This window comes from Ranitomeya imitator, chromosome 2 (genome assembly GCF_032444005.1).
Source record: "Ranitomeya imitator isolate aRanImi1 chromosome 2, aRanImi1.pri, whole genome shotgun sequence".
NCBI lineage: Eukaryota > Metazoa > Chordata > Amphibia > Anura > Dendrobatidae > Ranitomeya > Ranitomeya imitator.
The window spans coordinates 581,713,765-581,737,645 of NC_091283.1; the positions used below are offsets into that span (position 1 = coordinate 581,713,765).

The following is a 23,881-nucleotide window of genomic DNA, read 5'->3' on the forward strand; positions in this document are numbered from 1 at the left end:
AGCATTGTGTAACTCCCTCCTTTGTAAAGATGTCTTCCTCCTCCATTGACTCCTCCTCATCCTCCTCACAAAGTGTCCTCTGCCTAGGCCTTTGTGAGGAACCACGTCACGCAGACTGTCCAGAAGCAGATGGCATTTGTGACTCCCCACCCATCACCACTTCCATAACCTCATTCCTTAGCGCTTGCAGTGTTCTTTCAAGCAAGCAGATAAGGGGGACAGTCATGCTGACTAGTGCATCATCTGCACTCGCCATCCACGTGGAATCATCGAAGGCACGCAAAACCTGGTAGATGTCCTTCATAGTGGCCCACTCAGTGGTTGTGAAGTCTGCACAGTGCGACTTCTTTGCGCCTGATGCAGCTGGTACTCCATTACTGCTGGCTGGCGGCTGCTGCTCACACAACCGCTCCAACATATGTAACGTTGAATTCCACCTGGTGGGTAGGTCACATATGATGCGATGTTCCGGAAGGTGGAATCGGTGCTGCAGAGCTGCAAGCCGCGATCTTGCCATGCTGGAACGCCACAAGTGAGCACACTCTAGGCGGACCTTGTGCAGCAGTGCATCAAGATCCGGATAGTTCCTCAAAAAACTCTGCACGACCAAGTTGAGCACATGGGCCAGACAGGGGATGTGAGTGAGGTTGCCTAGGGCCAGAGCTGCCACCAGATTTCGGCCATTGTCACATACTACCATGCCTGGCTGGAGATTCGCTGGCACAAACCACACGTCGCTCTCCTGCTTGATGGCATTCCAGAGCTCCTGCGCTGTGTGGCTTTGATTCCCCAAAGAAATTAATTTCAGTACGGCCTGTTGACGTTTGGCCATGGCTGTGCTCAGATCAGTCGTAACAGGTAAGCGTTCACGGGTCAAGGTGAAGGTAGACCGTGACGGCTCCTGCAGCAATGATTCAGAGGAACTTGAGTATGAAGAGGAGGCAATGTGTACAGACTGGATTATTGCAATCCTTTGAGTTGGCAGAACACGTGCAGCGCCACTCCGAATCTCTGTACCCGGCTCCACAACATTTACACAATGGGCAGTGAGGGAAAGGTATCGTCCCTGTCCATGTTGACTGGTCCACGCATCGGTGGTGAGGTGGACCTTGCTACTGATGGCGTTTAGTAGCGCATGTTTAATGTTTCCCTCCACATGCTTTTGCAGGGCAGGGACGGCTTGCCTGCTGAAATAAAAGTGGCTGAGCACATTGTATTGTGGTGCAAAAGCACAAGAAAAAAGAAGCGCACTTACCCCATGTACGGTGGTCACAGTTTTATTCGGACATATTTTAAAACATCGGCAGGGAGGAAAGTGAACAGTGAACGGACCGTTCACTGTTCACTTTCCTCCCTGCCGATGTTTTAAAATATGTCCGAATAAAACTGTGACCACCGTACCTGGGGTAAGTGCGCTTCTTTTTTCTTGTGCTTTTGCATGACATGGATTGTTTGGATTTTTCTTGAAGCTGCACCCCCAATGGTATTAGAGAGGGATGCTCTCAGTAGGCATTGAACGCTGTTCACACTATCTGGGTTGAAGACTTTAGGGTCAGGCATACAGCAGCAGTGCGGTGACATTTTTCTTTTGCTCTTGGCTGGACTGTTGAATACATTGTATTGTGGGACTGCCAATGCCATCAAGTTACAGAAGGTGTCAGTCTCCACCAGCCTGAATGACAGCATTTCAATGGACAGTAGTTTTGCAATGCCAGCATTCAGAGCCTGTGCTCGGGGGTGGTTTGCCGAGAATGGCCACCTTTTCTCCCATGCCTGTGCTACCGATGGCTGTAGACTGGGCTGGGAGTGTGAGGATGACTGGGAACATGGTGCTGTGGATGGAATTACACTGGGTCTCTGGACAACAGTTCCAGAGGTTCTTCCATGGCGATCCTGTGAGGGAGCTGAACTAACTGTGTGTGAGCTGGAGGAAGAGGCTACAACACGAGCTGAAGAGGTGGTAGGTGCCGCTGTTGGTTGGCGCAGGTCTTCAGTGTGTTTTTGTAACTCCACCGCGTGCCTGGTCCGCACATGTTTTCACATATTTGTGTTATTGAGGTTACTGACACTTTTCCCTCTTTTGACTTTCTGATGACACAGCTTGCATTTGACAAAGCAAATGTCATCTGCAACTGTGTCAAAAAAGGATAAAGCACTGCAAGTCTTGGGAGCGCCCATTTTGGCTTTTGGAAGAGGCATGCTCCTAATGGGTGCCGAAGTGGAGGCTACAGGCAATGCAATCTTCCCTCTCCCTCTCCCTCTTTGGGCCGTTCGGGGAATCTCTTCCTCAGAGCTGCTCCCACCACCTTCCTGTACCTCACGCCATGATGGGTCAAGGACCTCATCATCTGCACTACCCTCGTCCACCAACTGCTTCTCCTGGGTAGTCTCGGCAGCACAGTATGCACCAGAAAGTGGCACCTGATTCTCATCATCAGATGCGTACTGAGGTGTGCTGACCGGAGGCAATGGCCCACCTGCCTCTTCAGATTCAGAGAGACAAAGCTGTTGGGCATCACTGCATACTGCCTCTTCTTCCATTTCTGGAATGCTGCTTGGCAAGCCAAGAGATTCAGAGAACAGAAGTAGAGATGGCTTCTGTCCTGGGCTCTCTGAATGCCTGGGCAATTTGGCAGGTGCTGAAGAGACAGATGAGTGCTCTCCAGTGCTCTGTGCCTGAGAGGATGTGGCACTAATTGAAGTCGATGCGTTAGCTGCTATCCATCTGACAACGGCTTCAGTTTGTTCTTCCCGCAGCAGCGGGGTACGGCGATCACCTACAAAGCTGCGCATGAAGGACTGTTCCCTGCTGAAACTGGGTGATGATGACTCACCGGTGCCCACAGCAGGCACAGAATCCCCACGTCCTCTCCCTGCTCCACGCCCACGACCACGTACCTTACTCCCTGCCTTCTTCATCTTGGTAGACTGATAAAGATAGGCAGAAAAGTACTAAGGGCTTAGTGTGCTTATTCCTGAACAGCTCCTAGCAGATATAAAAAACACTAAGTGTGGACTAGACTTTAATATGAGCTAATGTGGCCTACACAACTGTAAGGCTGGTTTCACATTTGCGTTTTTTGGCGCTGCGTTATAGCACAAAAAAAAGCATGCGTTTTTTTCCTATATTTAAAATTTTAAAACGCATGTGTTTTTTATGCGTTTTGCCGCGTTTGACGACGCATGTGTCGTTTCTATGCTTGCGTTTTCTTGCTTGCTGTCTATGTAAACGCATGCGTTTTTAAGCACATGCGTTTGGTTGCGTTTTTAAACGCATGCGTTTCCATAGAAAAAAACAAGTCTACACACTGACAAGCCACCCCCCACCATCAAGGTGATAAAGGGATCCAAACCCTAACCCTAACCCCCCACCATCAAGGTGATAAAGGGATCCTAACCCTAATCCTATCCCTAACCCTAGGGATCCAAACCCTAACCCTAACCCTAGGGATCCAAACCCTAACCCTAACCCTAGGGATCCAAACCCTAACCCTAACCCTAGCTATTTCTATTTATAGTGGGTTTTCTAGTTGATTTTGATGATTGGCAGCTGTCACGCACTTCTCATCATGCGTTTCAAAAACGCAAACGCAGGAAAAAAGCATGTAAACGCATCAAAACGCCGTGTTTTTTTACCGCATAAGAAAACGCTTGCGTCTAAAATGCGCAGCGTTTGCACGCATTTACATGCGTTTTTTTCACCACCTGCGTTTGCGTTTTTGACGCTGCGTTTTTAAACGCAAATGTGAAACTAGCCTAAAGTGGAGTGTTTGGTGAACTTTGTAAACTTTTTTTTTTTTCGCAGAACAGACTACAGAGTGAGCTGCACTCATACACAGACCGTGCAGACAGCCATGAACGGCGCTGCAAGGCCTAAAAAAGCTCCTCTATGTACTCCTATATAGTGTTTTTCCACAATCTAGCAAGATACGGATTGAAAGCCACTAATAGGATAAATTTGAAAAAATGTGCAGTAGGCGGCACTAATTGAGAAACGGACAATGGAACGGTATGAGGCAGTGATGCACCCTGAGCTGACTACAACCAGCGGTGTCTGCAGACCAGACTACAGAGTGAGCTGCACTCACACAGACACCTTGCAGACACCTGTGAACAGCGCTGCAAGGCAAAAACAAGGTTCTCACACAGCGGTTGCTAAATTAGCCTGGGTAAAGCACAATGAAGCAAATCGCTATCTCTAAACTGGCCCTCAGTCAGAACACAGCGTCCTGTCCCTAACTGAATTCACAGCAGAGTGAACCCAAAATGGCGGCGGCGGCGACTTTTATAGTGCATCATGACATCATTTCAGCAGCCAATCACAGCCATGCCAGTAGTTACATGCCTACCATGCAGAACAGGATGTGCCCACACTTCTAATCATTCCTCATTGGCTGAATTCGGGCTCTTTGAATTTTGGGAACTTCTGATTCCGGTATCCGATATACTGAAAATATCGTAACTCGGTATCGGAATTCTGATACCGCAAATATCGGTCGATACCCGATACTTGCAGTATCGGAATGCTCAACACTACTTATGACACATCACTGATCCATCAGTGACTTTCCCCCTAGTTTACATAATGAATATTTGTACATATTGCAAAAAAAAAGTCACATTCAGCAGGCAGGCACCAGCCATGCACCCGCGCTGCAGCATAATCGCATGTGTGATGTGCATATAATTTTAATGATTGAGGTTATCCTGATATTTAAAAAAAAATAATTTGAAAATAAGTGCGTGCCGAAAAGAAAACAAAAAATTCCTCCTCCAAGATGGCGCCAGCGCATGTGCAGTAGCAGCTATTGGATCATCTCTATATACACTGATAGCTGTTACTGCGCTGGTGCGGCGGGCGCCATTTTCAAATGGATTTTTTTAATTAAATATCAGGATAACCTCAACCATAATAATTATATATAGAGTACACATGTGAGTCTGCTGCCACGCAGGTGCCATGCTTGGCACCTGCCTACAGAAAGTTTTTTTTAAATGTTACTATGTGTATATAATATTCATTATGTTAACTAAGGGGCAGGTCAGTGAGGGATCAGTGACCTGTCAACAGTCTGCGTTATGAATATCTAATCAGAACACCACATGAAGACCCCCCCACAGGCAGACCCATATCATCAACTAAAAACTGAAAATAAAGATTAAGTAACAACCACAAGACGGATTTCATCAACCAATGTATCATTTTAATCAGTATACCGACGCCGACCTGACACTGTCGGTTTCAGTGCAAAGTCCTGCTGACAGGTTCCCTTTAAAAAGACAATTCATTTTACTAACCAACCGGTATACAAAGGATAGCAGGGAATACACTTATTCTTCACTTCTGCTCCAGAGAAAGACATGTGCTTGATGGTTACTGGTGACAGTACATTACTTGTGATGAACATTGCTTAAAGTTCACAGTTTAAGTAGAGGACCTTCATAATACTAGTGTAGCCCCACTCGGGTCGATGTGTTTCACCATGGTACTGTGCTCGGACTGATCTTTCCTTGGAAACAGACATAGAGGAGATTCTTCCGATATCTTCTTCATATTCATGCCCAAACACACCGATTTACTGACCGCAACTCTCAGGTATGTCCAGCACTATGACTATTACCTCTAAGTCTTCTAAAGTCGTTCCTGTATTCTCTCAGTATAGGTCCCCTGACTTACCTGTGTAAAGGAGAAAGCTGACGCCACTGACGTGCTGTTGATGAGTCTTACTACCTTTGCCACTGGTTCACACACACCCAATGATGATCTTCTACTTCCCTAGGGGTGTCCTGTTCGGTCTCTCTCAACCTTAACTCCCTTCTTTTTTCCTATCACTAACCCACAATCCTCAATATGGGCCAGCCCTACAGTTAACCCTGTTTTCCCAACTATCAGGAACTGCCGCTACAGAAGGTTAACTTTGTAATACTTTAGAGTAAAATAAATGTTTAAAAACATTTAAACCACAGGAATGTCAGAGGAGTGGAACGGTATCCTCACCACTCTCACATGTGTACGTTAAAAATAACCTGATAACCTAATTCTCCAGATCAGTACTATTATAGTTATACTGAACTTGTATTGTTTATTTTTAAAGTGATAAAAAAATCAGATAAAAAAAAAAGAATAGTTTGGGTTGCCATTTTACAACACCTGTATCCTTTATAGTTTTGTCAATGAAGTCAGGAGAGGGCCTGTTTTTTTTTATCTTGAATGCTTTTGTTTTTATTTGCACCATACAATGTTTTGATAGCTTTTTATTACATTTGTCGGGTAGGTGCAGAAACCTGAAGAATACAATTCTTTATGGCATTTCCTGAATGGGATAGATAATTTTATATTTTCATTGAATGGATTGTTGAAGACATGGCGATACCAAGTATATTTCTTTCTTTTTTTTTTTTACTTTCTGCAATATTTCATTGGGAAAGGGTGGGATTAAAACTTTTTTTAATGCTAAACTTTTTGTTTTTAAGTCGCCCTAGGAGACATGAACTGTGATCATTTACTCTCTTGTTCTGTACACTGCAATAGTTCCATTGTCCAAGCTATAGTCACGAGCGAGTATATTCGTTGCTTGGGTTTTCCCAAGTATTTTGTTAATATTTTGTCGTGCTCGGAGATTTCGTTTCTGTCGACACAGCTGCATGATGTGCCGCTGCTGGACAACCTGAATACATGTGGGGGTTGCCTGTTTGTTAGGGAATTCACACATGTATTCTGGCTGTCTAGCAATCGCAAATCATGCCGCTGTGTCGACAGAAACGAAATCTCCAAGCATGCCAAAATACTCAGCGACCACCCGAGCATGGTCAGGAAAGCCCTAGCAAACGAGTATACACACTCATCACTATGACCAAGCATTTAATATCACATTTACTGTATACATAATAATTACCAATTTACGTGCTGTTAAAATAATAAAATATAAACAATCTTGTGAGCTCTAACTTTTACTTACATAATATGGTGCTAAAAGGGTTCAAAGCAAATAGCAACCTACACTTTCTCTTAGAAGACTGAGAGCTGGTGGACACACACAATCAGTCGCTCTCCCCACACCAAGTTCTCTGCAAAGTGATCCTCTGTTCCATGTAAAGCAGCCAATACTTTTTGTATAAAACATAGCATAGCCTATACTTTTTGCATAAAACATAGCATAGCGCTTGCGGTATCATAACAGTATAACGGAGAACACGTAAAAAGGGACTAGATTTTCAGCTGCCAGAGAGGGAAGGAGACTGATTTTGTCCCTCTTAGTAATACAGATTAACAGCATCAAAAGGACACAAGGATTCGAAAAGGGTGAAAATGGTATTTTATAGAATGGAAACATTTTAGATATAGCTACCAGCTTCATAGTTGGAGTAATATAATCCCACATCATTTATGGGGGTTTTCTTGTTGAAAATGTGCAAATCTGCTTCATTTTTCATTCTAGATGCACCATAAAAATGGTTGCAAAGATGAATCTTTCCTTTTAATGGAGAAAGTTTTGAACTGGGATGACAAGGGCCCACTGGTAACATTGACATTGCCCCCCGTAGCTAAATTCAAATATGACCTGATCCTATTTCACAAATTTCCAGCCAACACCTTCTCCATACATTTGAATGGAAAGATATCTGTGTTGAGCTTGTAGACATTTCTCCACTAATGTGTGTGGGGGATTCAGTCAGGCCTATTCCTGCACAGGGTTCTGTGGGCATGTCACCTCTTCCCCTGAGGGACCCGTCTAAGCCTGGGTGGAGTCACAAATGTTTCTCTGTATAGACCAGCCATTTCTGGATCAGAGAGTTGGAACTGGACACCACAAGGGCATCTATAAAATTGCTTGTCAAGTGGTCAGGATTAGTGAGAGTGAAGGAGATGTGCTGTTAACGTCCCACATAGAACTGATATTGGTGGTTTCTCACTGGTTCTGATTCATAAACAACTGTGGTTGATAATGCAGAAAAAACCAGGAAGATTGTGACCTTCATGAAGATGGCAAGATCTGCTGAGCTGCCTAAAACATAGATACAAAACATGTCCATTGTGGTTTGGGCGACATACTCTAAACTGGGCCTAATAGCGTCCTGGGAATTGTCCTACTGTCAGGATACTGTCTACTGCTTGTAGGGGAAGTGATGGTGTCAGACATAATGTGTGGAAAGCTGCTGAAATACAGGCATACATTATAAATTAACTTGCAGTGTTCGACATCTAATTGCTATAAATAAATTATTCGGCTTCTTGAACATCTATCTCCAGATATCCTTTGGCATTCTGGATCTTGTTGCTTGTAAAATCCACCAACAGATGCTTGATGCCAGCCTTATATGGATTTATTGTCATGGGAATCGTAGTGGTCTCATTTGGTTTTACTGAGGTCCCCCTAAAAAAAAATGAATGTTAGTTTACATATATATGCAAAATGAACACAAAAAGCCACACATTTTAATTACTAGTTTTAGATGTTTCAAAGTATCAGATATTTCTATGTTACATAGTACGGTATGGTACGGCAGTGATAATCTCCTGCTGATAAAACACTGATTGTATTAAAAACATAGGAAGCTGTTGACAAAGTTACAAATCCCTGGAATCAGACTATTTATGCTGTCATCACATTAAATAGCAAAAACCTGCTGACAGATTCCCATTAAAGGACTTATCATGGACTTTTATTATTTTGTGTATCGGGTTAAGAACTATCATAGTTGTGTCTGGTACCGATCTTTTCCGGCTCAGAGTGATCACGGATGGCACCTGTTTTCGATTCCCCTTCTTCCCCTGACATCACGTTGACAGACAAGATTCTTTTCTTTTGCTCTGCTCTGTTGACAGGGTATTTCTACTAATGTTATGCTAATTGACAGCTGGCTCCCCGCTGTGTAACTACCTTGACGTCAGTGGTGATGCCCCATCAACAGAACAGAGGAAGAGCAGCTCTGAATTGAAGCAGAGGAATGGCAGGCTGAGCTGGCAGAGATCGTCTCTGTGCAGAACAGACAGGTAGTTAGCAACTACCTACCTGTCTGTTCTTGGCCCCATGCAGACAAATAAGAAAAGTTATGATAACACCTTTAACAATTTTAGGATACAGCAACCACAAAAAGCATTCATGATGTGAATGAACTAAGATAAAATTGTAGCAACATTGCCATCTGCTGGTACATAGTTTCCATCATTGATATGGATTTGGATTTCTAGATCTCGGAGTGAATTACCTATACGATGGACTATTTGCTAGAGATGGGGTGCACCTTACGAAGACTGGAAAACTTGTATTTGGAAATTGCCTTGCTACACTCATCAGGAGAGCTTTAAACTAGAACAAAGTGGGAAGGGAAGAAAAAGGCCAGAAAAGGCCATACACATGACAAATACTATTGGGAACTCTGCTATTAGAAGAGGAAGGGAAGAACAAAGACAAAAAAATCTAAATAATAAAAATATTGGAGGAAGAGAAGCCAATCACAAACTAAAATGTTTCAATACAAATGCACAAAGCATGAGCAACAAACAAGGAGAATAGGATCTACTAACACAGGAGAAGAAATATAATGTCATCGGAATCACTGAAACTTGGTGGGATGATGATTGGAACACAAGGCTAGAAGGATACAACTTATTTGCAAGAAACAGACTTGATAAAGTTCTGTGTAAACTGATGGTCCTGTTCCAATTTTTGTTTTGCCCATTCTGCAAATTCGCAGTACCAAAGGAATAAGCAAACTCGCAGTCGGAGACAAGCCAGAGGGTCCGTAACGGTCAGGAGTGGATAAGCCAAAAGACAGAGGACAGAAACAGGTCAGGATACAAGCCAAGTCAAAACCGGGGAGTCTGCACACTAAAGGGAAACACTGAGTCATGACGGGAACAGGGGAAAATAGAGACACGGGATCAGACAGCAAACACAGCAGGACCAATCAGAGTAATCAGAGTCAGCTACAGCAGCACTAGGCAAAAACTATAACTGACATTGCCTGAAGGAAGCAGCGGTGATAAATAGCCAACCTGAACCCAGACAGAGGCTGAGAAAGGTTAACTCTTCACATGACCAGACCGGTGAAAAGGGAAAATAGGACTCAAAACCCGGTCTGGATCATGACTTTTCCAGGGTGAATTTCATGTGAATGAAAGCAAGATTTAACTGGTTAACAGCCTGGGGTGGAGCAATGCTTTACCCACAGCTGTTAGAGACACTTGATGTCTGAATAAATCGGCCATCATGTGCTTGGAAAGATGTGGGCTTGGCGAGTGAGCCCGCGTCAAAGTCATGTTCATTACCTTTGATGTACATGTACATCAAATGCATTGAAGGGTTAAAGACTTTCAACATATGGCATAAATCAGTTTATATTTCCAAAGACCAGAATTTTACAGATATGAGGATATCAAATATGATGGTATTTTTTTCTAGCTATTATTTTTGCAATGAGAAGTTTTATTTTTTACTGTTTTCCACACAGCTTTTATCCCCATTGGGGATTTGAACCTATAATCCTTTGATCACAATTGCATTATATTGTGAAATCTCCTATAACCCCCCTGACTATTTCAGCACAGGTAGCCTGGAAACCCCACCAGCTGCCATGACCGTTGTACAATTTTTTCTTGCCAATTCTCATGGAGTACATGAGTGGAGAAAACTTGTGACACCTGCAGACCCAGAGCATTGGCTCACAGGCTATAGGTGCTTCATTACAGCGCCATACAACACAAGAATGGCCTTGTTTTGCTTTTTAATTTTTAGCTGTGGAGCCACCTGGTTGGGATTCTAGCACTTTCCAAATTCTCAATAGAAATATAGAAAGTGCATCACTGCCAGACGGAATTTGCATCAGGCCTCGTTCAGACTTCAGAGTTTTTCTCTGTGGTTTTTTATGGACAGCACTCGTACCTATGAAAGTCTATGGGGCTGTTCATATGTCCGATTTTTTTCCTTGGACCGAGTGGTCTCTGCAAAATTGCAGAGACATGTCTGATAATGATCTGAGTGTCAGATCAAAATTGGCAATGCCGGTCTGAGTCTGTGAAAAAAATCGGACAGGACTCAGATGCCATCCATGCCATCACAGACTGATAGGAAAAAACTTTTTTTACATCAGAGAAAAACTGATGGAACTCTGACCTAACTCTGATAAAACCCAAATGTCACTCTTATGAAACTTTGTCTGTTTTTTTCGTACGCGAAAAAAAGTGGTTTGATAGGTAATGGCAGTCTGTCACTTACCTCACTGAAATTGGATTTTGGAGCAATCCGCTGCCTTCTGCTGTGACCACAATATCACACATTTCCCTAATAAGTGGGTTGGTGAAGACGATTTCCACTTTAGCAGGTTTGTTCACAATGGCCTTTTCCTTTAACTGTAAAAATAGACTTTAGTGAGTATCACTCCAAGGACATCCCTGTATTCATTAGCATGTGTTCTTGAGAAACAAGTTCTTGAGAAAAGGTCATTCTGGAGACCATGTATGACATACCTCTTAATTGACTCTCATTCATATCAGCTTCCATAAAGCACACCTATCCTGCTGCACTGTCTATACAAACGATGCAGAAGGAAAGTGTGTGCATTCAATATGCAAATTGCCTCTTCAGAGAAAAAGAGGACTTGAACTCTATAGCGCCACCTGTTGGAAGTAGCGATCCTACAAGTCACAATCAACCCCTTTAATGAGTCTCGCAATAAGACCTTGGATAAGAGCCAAATCAGTATCTCAATTTGCAGACATGGTGTTTTGGGCTGATGGCCCTCGTCAGTGCCTTTTAATATGGCAGCCACAAAAGAGGTATACAAAATAAATGGGTAGAACTTAAAAAACAAATAGAACAAACACTTATCTTTCTTCTACAGACTTGCGTATGACAATCGTGATTGTGAAAACAATGAAATCGTATTCAATAGTCAACACCTCGTCTGTGTTTTTGCAACGGTCAGTGTATCTTTGCAATGTAAAAAAAGAAAAATAACCTTTTCTCAGTGGTAAGTTATATTTTACCTTAATTTCAAATTTAGGGTTTTCCAGGACAACATTTGTTTGGACAATCAATGTTCCATCATATGGTTCACAGGAGCATGCGGCAGTCACCTCGATTGAGTTATCGGCAGTCAATAAATCTTCATACATAGCGTAGGTTATAACCACTGGCACGGCTGACCCTGAATAAACAAAAAAAGGTAACAAGATCCTTTAGTTAGTGAAGTTGTACTCCATGTGTTCTACCCTCTGCTATAACAGGCCAAAGGGACGTAGGGATCTTGATCAAGAAGGTGATCACTTTTCGTATTAAAATGTGGGTATTTTGCTACAGGAAAGTGGTGTGTCAATGAGTCTGTTGTATTTATGTGGGTATATGGATGGGCATTATAATCTTATAATCTATTAGCATGCATGTGTTCACATGGACAAAACTATGCTAACCTTAACGCACCACTCCAGCATTTTTTTTTTTATTCCACCGCTGGTGTGGCGCTACTAAAGTAACTTCCTGGTTTCTAGTAATTGTCATGGTCCAGTCTGGAGTTTATTTTCATCTTTCCTCTTTTGAGACTGGCCATGCGGGGGTTAATCTCCTCAGCCTCGTTCTTGAGCTAGCTGGGCTATTTCAGTCTCTCACAGCCTGCCTACCGCTGTTAGTGATAGTTCATACTTCCCAGCTTGAGTCCCTGACCTGTATCCTGATTTTGGTGATCCTTGTGTCTCTGACTGCCCGTGTATGACTCGATCTGATCTGACCTCCGGACTTCGGCTCTTGTTTTCTGTCTCTGATACCATGCTCCCCTCCTGGTTCTGACTTTGGCTTGTATCTCGCCTTTGTCTTATGTCTCACGTTTTGGTTATCACGTTCCCAGTAGGCTCTGATTCATTGCGTGTCCCTGACTATTCTCCTGACTGCCCCTGTGTACAGTGCTGATATCTCTGTGTATGACCTTGGCTTGTCTGACTTCTCTCATTACCTGTGACACCTGTGCCTGAGCTCTGTGTTACTTCGCTTAGTGTTTAACCTCTCTTCCCTCACCAGCTCCCCCTGGTGGAGGTTTCACTACAGTAATATACTTTGTAACTGCTGTCTTCAGCTTTTCCTGCCACTGCTCCGATCTTGCACCATCATGTTGTTACCGCAGCTTCTGACTGACCAGAAGTCAGAGGTAACAGTCCCTAGCTTTCAGTGTAAGTCTACGATCTGGCCTCATTCTGGCTCTCATACACTTATATTAATTAGTGACTTCAAGATTACCCATCAAACACTGTAGCGATCTGGCAGGTCACAACCTGTAGAAGACGGCTGGAGTGGTGCCGAGAACAGATGAAGACATTGGCTGGTGATTATAATACTAGGGGCAGGGATCTTAGATTAGTGACAAACCTCCATTTAAAAATTGCTGGAGTGGTGCTTTAATGCAAATAAAGTGGGTCAACCAATCCTTAGCGCCACTTTCTTCTAATGATCTGTTGGGGTTACAGAAATATCCTGGCAATCTGATATTGGTGGCAATTCATACCATTATTCTGCCATTAAGAAAATGTAAAAATGGCTGACTTGGTAATTTCTTTCTAATGTCTCAATCATGGAGACATTCCCATGTTTTTTCTTATCAGCGTCATGGATGAAAATCACTCATACAAGTCAATAGGTCCATGGAAATCACATTGCAATGTGAAACTAACTGATGAGAAATACTGATGGTAAAAACTGAAGCACTGACCCATCATTGGCGAAATTTGGATCCAAAACATTGATGATTTTCATACCATTTTTTGCATACGTGAGAAATCATGGAAGTTTGAAGAAAGCCTTACTTTGTGAATCCAATGACAGGGTGCATTTTTGCGCTTCATTGGCCCCTTTGCCCGTCTCCTTTGTAACTGCATTTCACAGTAAAGTTGCACATATATGGAATGAGCTCGGGAGCTGAGTACCATAAACGGCAGATGATGGCTGTAAAACACAGCCAACATGTGCCTGCAACAGCAGCAGTCGGAGCTATTTTACAATTTAAATGCCATTGTCAATCACTGACAGCAGGATTAAAATAACACTATTGTCAGTATACGACCTCACTCGCACCCATTGGTCCATTGCAATGATATCAGGAGGTGCTGATGATTCAGCATGACTGCCAGGGGCCTGCTGAAAGCCCCCATTGTCACCATCTCCATACACCTCTGAAGCTCAACTGTTATGTTTGCTAATGACAGGTGTTATGAAGGCAATCCAGAAACACAGTGTGCTTAGCGATCAGAGCGCACACAGTGATCTGACAAATACCCAAAAATACAAGAACGAGCTCTGAGACGTGGAAACTCTGTAGACTGCACACCTGATCCTATCCTAAACACAACTAAAAGCGGCTGTGGATTGCGCCTAACAACTACCTAGGCAACTCGGCACAGCCTAAGAAACTAGCTAGCCTGAAGATAGAAAAATAGGCCTGACTTGCCCCAGAGAAATTCCCCAAAGGAAAAGGCAGCCCCCCACATATAATGACTGTGAGTAAGATGAAAAGACAAAACGTAGGGATGAAATAGATTCAGCAAAGTGGGGCCCGATATTCTAGGACAGAGCGAGGACAGTAAAGCGAACTTTACAGTCTACAAAAAACCCTAAAGCAAAACCACGCAAAGGGGGCAAAAAAACCCCACCGTGCCGAACTAACGGCACGGCGGTACACCCTTTGCGTCTCAGAGCTTCCAGCAAAACAAAAGACAAGCTGGACAGAAAAAAAGCAACAAAAAAGCAAAAAGCACTTAGCTATACAGAGCAGCAGGTCACAGGAACAATCAGGAGAAGCTCAGATCCAACACTGAAACATTGACAAGGAGCAAGGATAGCAGCATCAGGCTGAGTTAAGTAATGAAGCAGTTAACGAGCTCACCAGAACACCTGAGGGAGGAAGCTCAGAAGCTGCAGTACCACTTGTGACCACAGGAGTGAATTCAGCCACAGAATTCACAACAGTACCCCCCCCTTGAGGAGGGGTCACCGAACCCTCACCAGAGCCCCCAGGCCGACCAGGATGAGCCGCATGAAAGGCACGAACAAGATCGGAAGCATGAACATCAGAGGCAAAAACCCAGGAATTATCTTCCTGAGCATAACCCTTCCATTTAACCAGATACTGGAGTTTCCGTCTAGAAACACGAGAATCCAAAATCTTCTCCACAATATACTCCTGTGGCACCCCTAGGGGTATTTGCCACAAAAATAGTTACTGACACTAGACACAAATGCTAAAATAGCAAAACTGCACTACCACCTCCGGCCAGAAGGGGGAGCTCCAGAGACTTCCCTTAATCCATTCTGGTCTGAGAGAAGAAATGGCAGTTGGGCTAAGGAGCTGATAGTGAGAGGTCATACAGCTGAATTTCTAACAGCCCTATGACGGTTTCCAGGCCCAAATCACCGGCCTGAGGAGAAGAGGGACAGAGAAAAGGGACATTGTGAGAACCGGGTAGCATTAATGACTACCCAGAACAGGCGCAAAGACGGATACCGGATCCGTGGCTGTATTCATTATATATAATACAGCAACCGGAAAAACGTGAGGTGATATCAGCTTCACTAGGGCCGGACGCAGCAACAGACACAGGGTTCAGCGGTACTCCCGGAGGGGGTAAGCCGATAAAAGGACTCGGGTTGCCCGTCGAACCAGGACCCGGAGGGGACAGATTGGGCCGGCAGCCAGTTCACATACAGCAGCAGGGCCACACAGAAATTACGCACAATAAGAGGCGAAGACCCCGGCAGGGTCAAAGTAACTCAGAGTTCCCATACAGACTCCGGTGTCAGGACTGGTTGTAAATCCTTTTATGTTAAAGTAAACTGGTTAAACGTTTCAGTGCCTCAGTCTTTCATTCGGACAATAGCCATCTATCCAGGATCGGGATCGTCACCGCTGGGAGAACCTGCTGCTGATCAAGTAAGTGTCTGTCCCCTCACGATACCCCTTACACTGTGCATTGCCTGAGGCCACAGCACCGGGTCAAGCCACCCGTGACATCCCCCTCAAGAGACAGACTCCATTGGTCCGGTGCTGGGTATCCCGGTCTCCTGGGCGTCACAATCCAATTCCCCCTCCACCAAAACCGGGGCAGGAGGCTCAACAGATGGAACCATAGGTGCCACGTATCTCCGCAACAACGACCTATGGAATACATTATGTATGGAAAAGGAGTCTGGGAGGGTCAAACGAAAAGACACAGGATTGAGAACCTCAGAAATCCTATACGGACCAATAAAACGAGGTTTAAATTTAGGAGAGGAAACCTTCATAGGAATATGACGAGAAGATAACCAAACCAGATCCCCAACACGAAGTCGGGGACCCACACGGCGTCTGCGATTAGCGAAAAGTTGAGCTTTCTCCTGGGACAAGATCAAATTGTCCACTACCTGAGTCCAGATCTGCTGCAACCTATCCACCACAGAATCCACACCAGGACAGTCCGAAGACTCAACCTGTCCTGAAGAGAAACGAGGATGGAACCCAGAATTGCAAAAAAATGGAGAAACCAAGGTAGCCGAGCTGGCCCGATTATTAAGGGCGAACTCAGCCAACGGCAAAAAGGACACCCAATCATCCTGGTCTGCAGAAACAAAACATCTCAGATATGTTTCCAAGGTCTGATTGGTTCGTTCGGTCTGGCCATTAGTCTGAGGATGGAAAGCCGAGGAAAAGGATAGGTCAATGCCCATCCTACCACAAAAGGCTCGCCAAAACCTTGAAACAAACTGGGAACCTCTGTCAGAAACAATATTCTCAGGAATGCCATGCAACCGAACCACATGCTGAAAGAACAAAGGTACCAAATCAGAGGAGGAAGGCAATTTAGCCAAGGGCACCAGATGGACCATTTTAGAAAAGCGATCACAGACCACCCAAATGACTGACATCTTTTGAGAAACGGGAAGGTCAGAAATGAAATCCATCGAAATATGTGTCCAAGGCCTCTTTGGGACCGGCAAGGGCAAAAGCAACCCACTGGCACGAGAACAGCAGGGCTTAGCCCTAGCACAAATCCCACAGGACTGCACAAAAGTACGCACATCCCGTGACAGAGATGGCCACCAGAAGGATCTAGCCTCTAACTCTCTGGTACCAAAGATTCCAGGATGACCAGCCAACACCGAACAATGAAGTTCAGAGATAAGTTTATTAGTCCACCTATCAGGGACGAACAGTTTCTCTGCTGGACAACGATCAGGTTTATTCGCCTGAAATTTTTGCAGCACCCGCCGCAAATCAGGGGAGATGGCAGACACAATGACTCCTTCCTTGAGGATACCCGCTGGCTCAGATAAACCCGGAGAGTCAGGCACAAAACTCCTAGACAGAGCATCCGCCTTCACATTTTTAGAGCCCGGAAGGTACGAAATCACAAAGTGGAAGCGGGCAAAAAATAACGACCAACGGGCCTGTCTAGGATTCAAGCGCTTGGCAGACTCGAGATAAGTCAAGTTCTTATGATCAGTCAATACCACCACGCGATGCTTAGCTCCTTCAAGCCAATGACGCCACTCCTCGAATGCCCACTTCATGGCCAGCAACTCTCGATTGCCCACATCATAATTACGCTCAGCGGGCGAAAACTTCCTGGAAAAGAAAGCACATGGTTTCATCACTGAGCAATCAGAACCTCTCTGTGACAAAACCGCCCCTGCTCCAATCTCAGAAGCATCAACCTCGACCTGGAACGGAAGAGAAACATCTGGCTGACACAACACAGGGGCAGAACAAAAACGACGCTTCAACTCCTGAAAAGCTTCCACAGCAGCAGAAGACCAATTAACCAAATCAGCACCCTTCTTGGTCAAATCGGTCAATGGTATGGCAATGCTAGAAAAATTACAGATGAAGCGACGATAAAAATTAGCAAAGCCCAGGAACTTTTGCAGACTTTTCAGAGATGTCGGCTGAATCCAATCCTGGATGGCTTGGACCTTAACTGGATCCATCTCGATAGTAGAAGGGGTAAAGATGAACCCCAAAAATGAAACTTTCTGCACACCGAAGAGACACTTTGATCCCTTCACAAACAAAGAGTTAGCACGCAGGACCTGAAAAACCATTCTGACCTGCTTCACATGAGACTCCCAATCATCTGAGAAGATCAAAATGTCATCCAAGTAAACAATCAGGAATTTATCCAGATACTCACGGAAGATGTCATGCATAAAAGACTGAAACACAGATGGAGCATTGGCAAGTCCGAACGGCATCACTAGATACTCAAAATGACCCTCGGGCGTATTGAATGCAGTTTTCCATTCATCTCCTTGCCTGATTCTCACCAGATTATAAGCACCACGAAGATCTATCTTAGTGAACCAACTAGCCCCCTTAATCCGAGCAAACAAGTCAGATAACAATGGCAAGGGATACTGAAATTTAACAGTGATCTTATTAAGAAGGCGGTAATCAATACACGGTCTCAGCGAACCATCCTTCTTGGCTACAAAGAAGAACCCTGCTCCCAGTGGTGATGACGATGGGCGAATATGTCCCTTCTCCAGGGATTCCTTCACATAACTGCGCATAGCGGCGTGTTCGGGCACGGATAAATTAAATAATCGACCTTTAGGGAATTTACTACCAGGAATCAAATTGATAGCACAATCACAATCCCTATGCGGAGGTAGAGCATCGGACTTGGGCTCTTCAAATACATCCTGATAATCAGACAAGAACTCTGGGACCTCAGAAGGGGTGGATGACGAAATCGACAAAAATGGAACATCACCATGTACCCCCTGACAACCCCAGCTGGATACCGACATGGAATTCCAATCCAATACTGGATTATGGGTTTGTAGCCATGGCAACCCCAACACGACCACATCATGCAGATTATGCAACACCAGAAAGCGAATAACTTCCTGATGTGCAGGAGCCATGCACATGGTCAGCTGGGCCCAGTATTGAGGTTTATTCTTGGCCAAAGGTGTAGCATCAATTCCTCTCAATGGAATAGGACACCGCAAAGGCTCCAAGAAAAACCCACAACGTTTAGCATAATCCAAATCCATCAGATTCAGGGCAGCGCCCAAATCCACAAACGCCATGACAGAAAACGACGACAAAGAGCATATCAAGGTAATGGACAGAAGGAATTTGGACTGTACAGTACCAATGACGGCAGACCTAGCGGACCGCTTAGTGCGCTTAGGACAATCAGAAATAGCATGAGTGGAATCACCACAGTAGAAACACAGACCATTCAGACGTCTGTATTCCTGCCGTTCAACTCTAGTCATAGTCCTATCGCACTGCATAGGCTCAGGTTTAACCTCAGGCAGTACCGCCAAATGGTGCACAGATTTACGCTCGCGCAAGCGTCGACCGATCTGAATGGCCAAAGACAAAGACTCATTCAAACCAGCAGGCATAGGAAATCCCACCATGACATCCTTAAGAGCCTCAGAGAGACCCTTTCTGAACAAAGCTGCCAGCGCAGATTCATTCCACTGAGTGAGTACTGACCATTTCCTAAATTTCTGACAATATACTTCTGTATCATCCTGACCCTGGCACAAAGCCAGCAAATTTTTCTCAGCCTGATCCACTGAATTAGGCTCATCGTACAGCAATCCGAGCGCCAGGAAAAACGCATCGACACTACTCAATGCAGGGTCTCCTGGCGCAAGAGAAAATGCCCAGTCTTGAGGGTCGCCGCGCAAAAAAGAAATAATAATCAAAACCTGTTGAATAGGATTACCAGAAGAATGAGGTTTCAAGGCCAGAAATAGCTTACAATTATTTTTGAAACTTAGAAACTTAGTTCTATCTCCAAAAAACAAATCAGGAATAGGAATTCTTGGTTCTAACATAGATTTCTGATCAATAGTATCTTGAATTTTTTGTACATTTATAACGAGATTATCAATTGAAGAGCACAGACCCTGAATATCCATGTCCACACCTGTGTCCAGAATCACCCAAATGTCTAGGGGGAAAAAAAAAAGTGAACACAGAGCAGAAAAAAAAAAAAAAAATGATGTCAGAACTTTTTCTTTCCCTCTATTGAGAATCATTAGTTAGGCTCCTTGTACTGTTATGTTTGCTAATGACAGGTGTTATGAAGGCAATCCAGAAACACAGTGTGCTTAGCGATCAGAGCGCACACAGTGATCTGACAAATACCCAAAAATACAAGAACGAGCTCTGAGACGTGGAAACTCTGTAGACTGCACACCTGATCCTATCCTAAACACAACTAAAAGCGGCTGTGGATTGCGCCTAACAACTACCTAGGCAACTCGGCACAGCCTAAGAAACTAGCTAGCCTGAAGATAGAAAAATAGGCCTGACTTGCCCCAGAGAAATTCCCCAAAGGAAAAGGCAGCCCCCCACATATAATGACTGTGAGTAAGATGAAAAGACAAAACGTAGGGATGAAATAGATTCAGCAAAGTGGGGCCCGATATTCTAGGACAGAGCGAGGACAGTAAAGCGAACTTTGCAGTCTACAAAAAACCCTAAAGCAAAACCACGCAAAGGGGGCAAAAAAACCCCACCGTGCCGAACTAACGGCACGGCGGTACACCCTTTGCGTCTCAGAGCTTCCAGCAAAACAAAAGACAAGCTGGACAGAAAAAAAGCAACAAAAAAGCAAAAAGCACTTAGCTATACAGAGCAGCAGGTCACAGGAACAATCAGGAGAAGCTCAGATCCAACACTGAAACATTGACAAGGAGCAAGGATAGCAGCATCAGGCGGAGTTAAGTAATGAAGCAGTTAACGAGCTCACCAGAACACCTGAGGGAGGAAGCTCAGAAGCTGCAGTACCACTTGTGACCACAGGAGTGAATTCAGCCACAGAATTCACAACACTCAGCCCCAGTCTGAGCTTCTTGAAAGACAGAGATTTCCTTTTCCCATTTTTAAAATACAGAAATACAAAAGATAATAATAAACATACTTGTTAATACTGTGTCCATAGAAATCAGGTCTATCAAAATTGTTTAAAATATATGTTGAACTGCAATCCCCCCAAATGCAATAAAAAGTAATAAATTGATATGTTTTTTGTAACCAAAAAATAGTCAATAAAAATATCATCGATATCCATATTGACTGTTTAATGAGCCTGTCATATAGCAAGGCTGATCAAAGGGTCAATATTGTCTTTTAGGATTACTACTTCTAATAGGTAGCACTATAGTTCAAGTCCTCTTCCTCTGTAAAGAGGCAATTTACATACAGATTGGAGAGGTCATGGTGGAGTGGCGACTCATCCTCGGCAAGTTTTTTTACATGATGGAGGGAGGGCATAAGACATATAAGCTGAGCAGGTTCCACAGATTTACTAAGTATTAGACTCATTGCTCCTCCACAACCTGTGTGGAGCCAGTATCAGCAGCAGAAACATTATTTCCAAAATAAAGGTGTCTCCTTCAATTCTCAGTAATCACAATTTTCATGGACTGTCTTATAGTTTGTTAATGTAGTCATTACAGGTTATAAAGCTGTTGAATCAACTTTATTTTTATTATACCCCACTGTGGTATATTATCACGGGTTCCAACAATACTGTAATGTTATCACTGCAGGAGACTCTCATGACAGATTGCTAAGAGTGAAAAGCTGTGGACTTTGAATAATGCATCTTGAGACTATGGAAGTCTCAAGATGGTACTTTGTTTGTGGCATGGACAAGCACTTACAGCGGGTGTGTGTGCGAGCTGTGAGGTACAGCAGCATAGTAGAAAAAAACAAATAATACTACCTTTTGAGAATTATAGTCTAGATCAGGGGTGAGGACTCTTTCTTCTGCCAAGGGCCATTTGGATATTTATACCATCCTTCGGGGGCTGTACAAACTCCACCCACAAAGTACATCCTGACTCTTGCACTGGTGTCAGGATGTAATCTTTCATTTCATGCCCTTCAGTGTTCAATAGTGAACACTGCATGTGTGTGCTAACAGAGCAAGAAGAAATAAATGACCTGGTTGTAATCAAAATACAGCTCCCTGCCCAAGAATGCGGTCCCTGAGAATCTGCTCGGGGGCCTGATAAAAGGTTACCAAAGGCCGTAAATGGCCCTGGGGCCTGAGGTTCCCCACCCCTGATCTAGATGCACAGAGATTTCAGAATGTGAACAATAAAAGAGCCATATTGTGGTCTATCTTTTGATTGAGGGAGAATAATTTAACCCCGCTTATAGCAGAAATGGCTTGCTGTACAATATCTAGTGTCATATACTGTATGTTACTTTCAGTTTTTAATAGATGAAACATGTAAGTTCTTTATAACTCTATAACAGTCTTTGCAGTAATTACCTTCACAGCCTCCAATATTAATTGTCTTCTGTTCTTTGAGTAGTTCATGCATTTCCTTCTTGGTGTACAGGACTGAAGCCGCCCTGATGTCAACATTAACCACCTTCGGGTCAGTTGTCAGGTTTGTGATTATCAGATTCAGAGCCACATCTTTGCCAATTGCCTGCACGCTGACCAGCTTAAACTCTCCTGCCAGTTCATTATTTATGCAGAGAGACTTGCACTCCTGGGGTACCAATTCTGCCATGATTAGACTGTCCCAAAATACCTACAAAAATAGAAGACAACAATGTAAGCAGTGCGTCATCTACTCTGGAGAAAATGAATGAGAGGATGAATGATTACTATGTATCATATATGTAAGTATTATATGTTATGCATTGGGAGGTATGGGGTGTAATCATCATTCCTCCAACACAATCAGAAAGTCACTGATGATGAACCATGTCTTATTCGCACCATATAATGCAATTTTTATCTTTATTAATAGCTCACATATCTCCTTTAAATGTGGATGGGATTTAAGGGTTGACGTTCCACGAAGAGTGACAAACCTGCAATAATTTTTGTCAAAAATTTGTGTAAATTATAGCGCAAATGGTCATGAGGTAATTTTATTTGATGGTGAAAAATGCATTCGCGGTGTACATCTTACACCATGAGGCTATTTATTAAAGCGATTTTCTACTTTTATAACAGTGGTCCCTAAATGACAGAAATCACGGAAAATAAGAAGACAAAATAGTTTTCACCCTCTGCAGCTCCATGCCAGTTCTCTGCAACTGCTGCTGTTTCGGTGGTTTGGCTGCAGCGGGTATGTCAGGTCAATGGCTTACATTACTACTGCAGCCAATCACTGAGCACGCCAGATGTAGATAACACGAGCCGCTGAGCTCAGTGATTGGCTGCAGCGCTGTTGATATGACAACAGAACTGCAAACAGCACTGGACTCGGGGAGGGTAAGTAAGGCTAAGTTTGATTTGTTTGTTTTTTTCAGTAAATTGCACTTTATGACAATAGTTTACTGAAACCAGTAAATCCCTTTAAGCACGGCGTATTAAATGCCAGTCTTAATAAATGACATCCATATTATTTAAGGAAGCAATTAGTATTAAAAAAACATCCATTGCCACGTAGAGAGACTGTAGACTTATCATTTTACACCGGACAACCCCTTTAGGATGAAAGTACCAGTTTACATGAAATAATCTGTGACTGAAAACATCCGCTGATTGGTTACAAGGTTGGCAATCGGTGGTTGTCACAGGAAAACCTTAGGATGTGCACAGAATGATCAGTAATATATTGTTCTGTTCACATGGACTGTCATTGTTCTCAGCAGCACAGGACAATGTGCTACCGAGAATTAATATTTTATTAACCCAAATTCTCATTTCCTATTAATCATGCAGGGTAAATGTAGATGTGATCAGGACAGGTTTTAGCTGTGGATGTAATCAGTGCATGTTTTTTAATCACTAATACAAGTTAAGATCTAAAAGGGAATCTGTCACCAGGTTTTTGTCACCTAATCTAAGGACAGCATAATGTAGGGGCAGAGACCCTGACTCCAGCAATGTGTCACTTTAAGTTAAACATCACTGGAA

At 43.7% G+C, this 23,881-nt stretch overlaps 1 protein-coding gene across 1 annotated transcript in view; it reads right to left on the reverse strand.

Moving 5' to 3' along the window:
* Positions 1-7,299: 7,299 nt before the first annotated feature.
* Positions 7,300-23,881, reverse strand: part of LOC138665077 (protein-glutamine gamma-glutamyltransferase E-like) — a 30,117-nt gene continuing 13,535 nt past the window's right edge. The window contains exons 2-5 of the mRNA XM_069752246.1: positions 22,274-22,541; positions 11,990-12,150; positions 11,220-11,353; positions 7,300-8,375 (exon numbers count right to left, since the gene is read on the reverse strand). Of these exons, the coding sequence (XP_069608347.1) occupies positions 8,222-8,375; positions 11,220-11,353; positions 11,990-12,150; positions 22,274-22,520 (696 nt within the window). The 5' untranslated portion in view covers positions 22,521-22,541 and the 3' untranslated portion in view covers positions 7,300-8,221. The remainder of the gene's footprint in view (positions 8,376-11,219; positions 11,354-11,989; positions 12,151-22,273; positions 22,542-23,881) is intronic.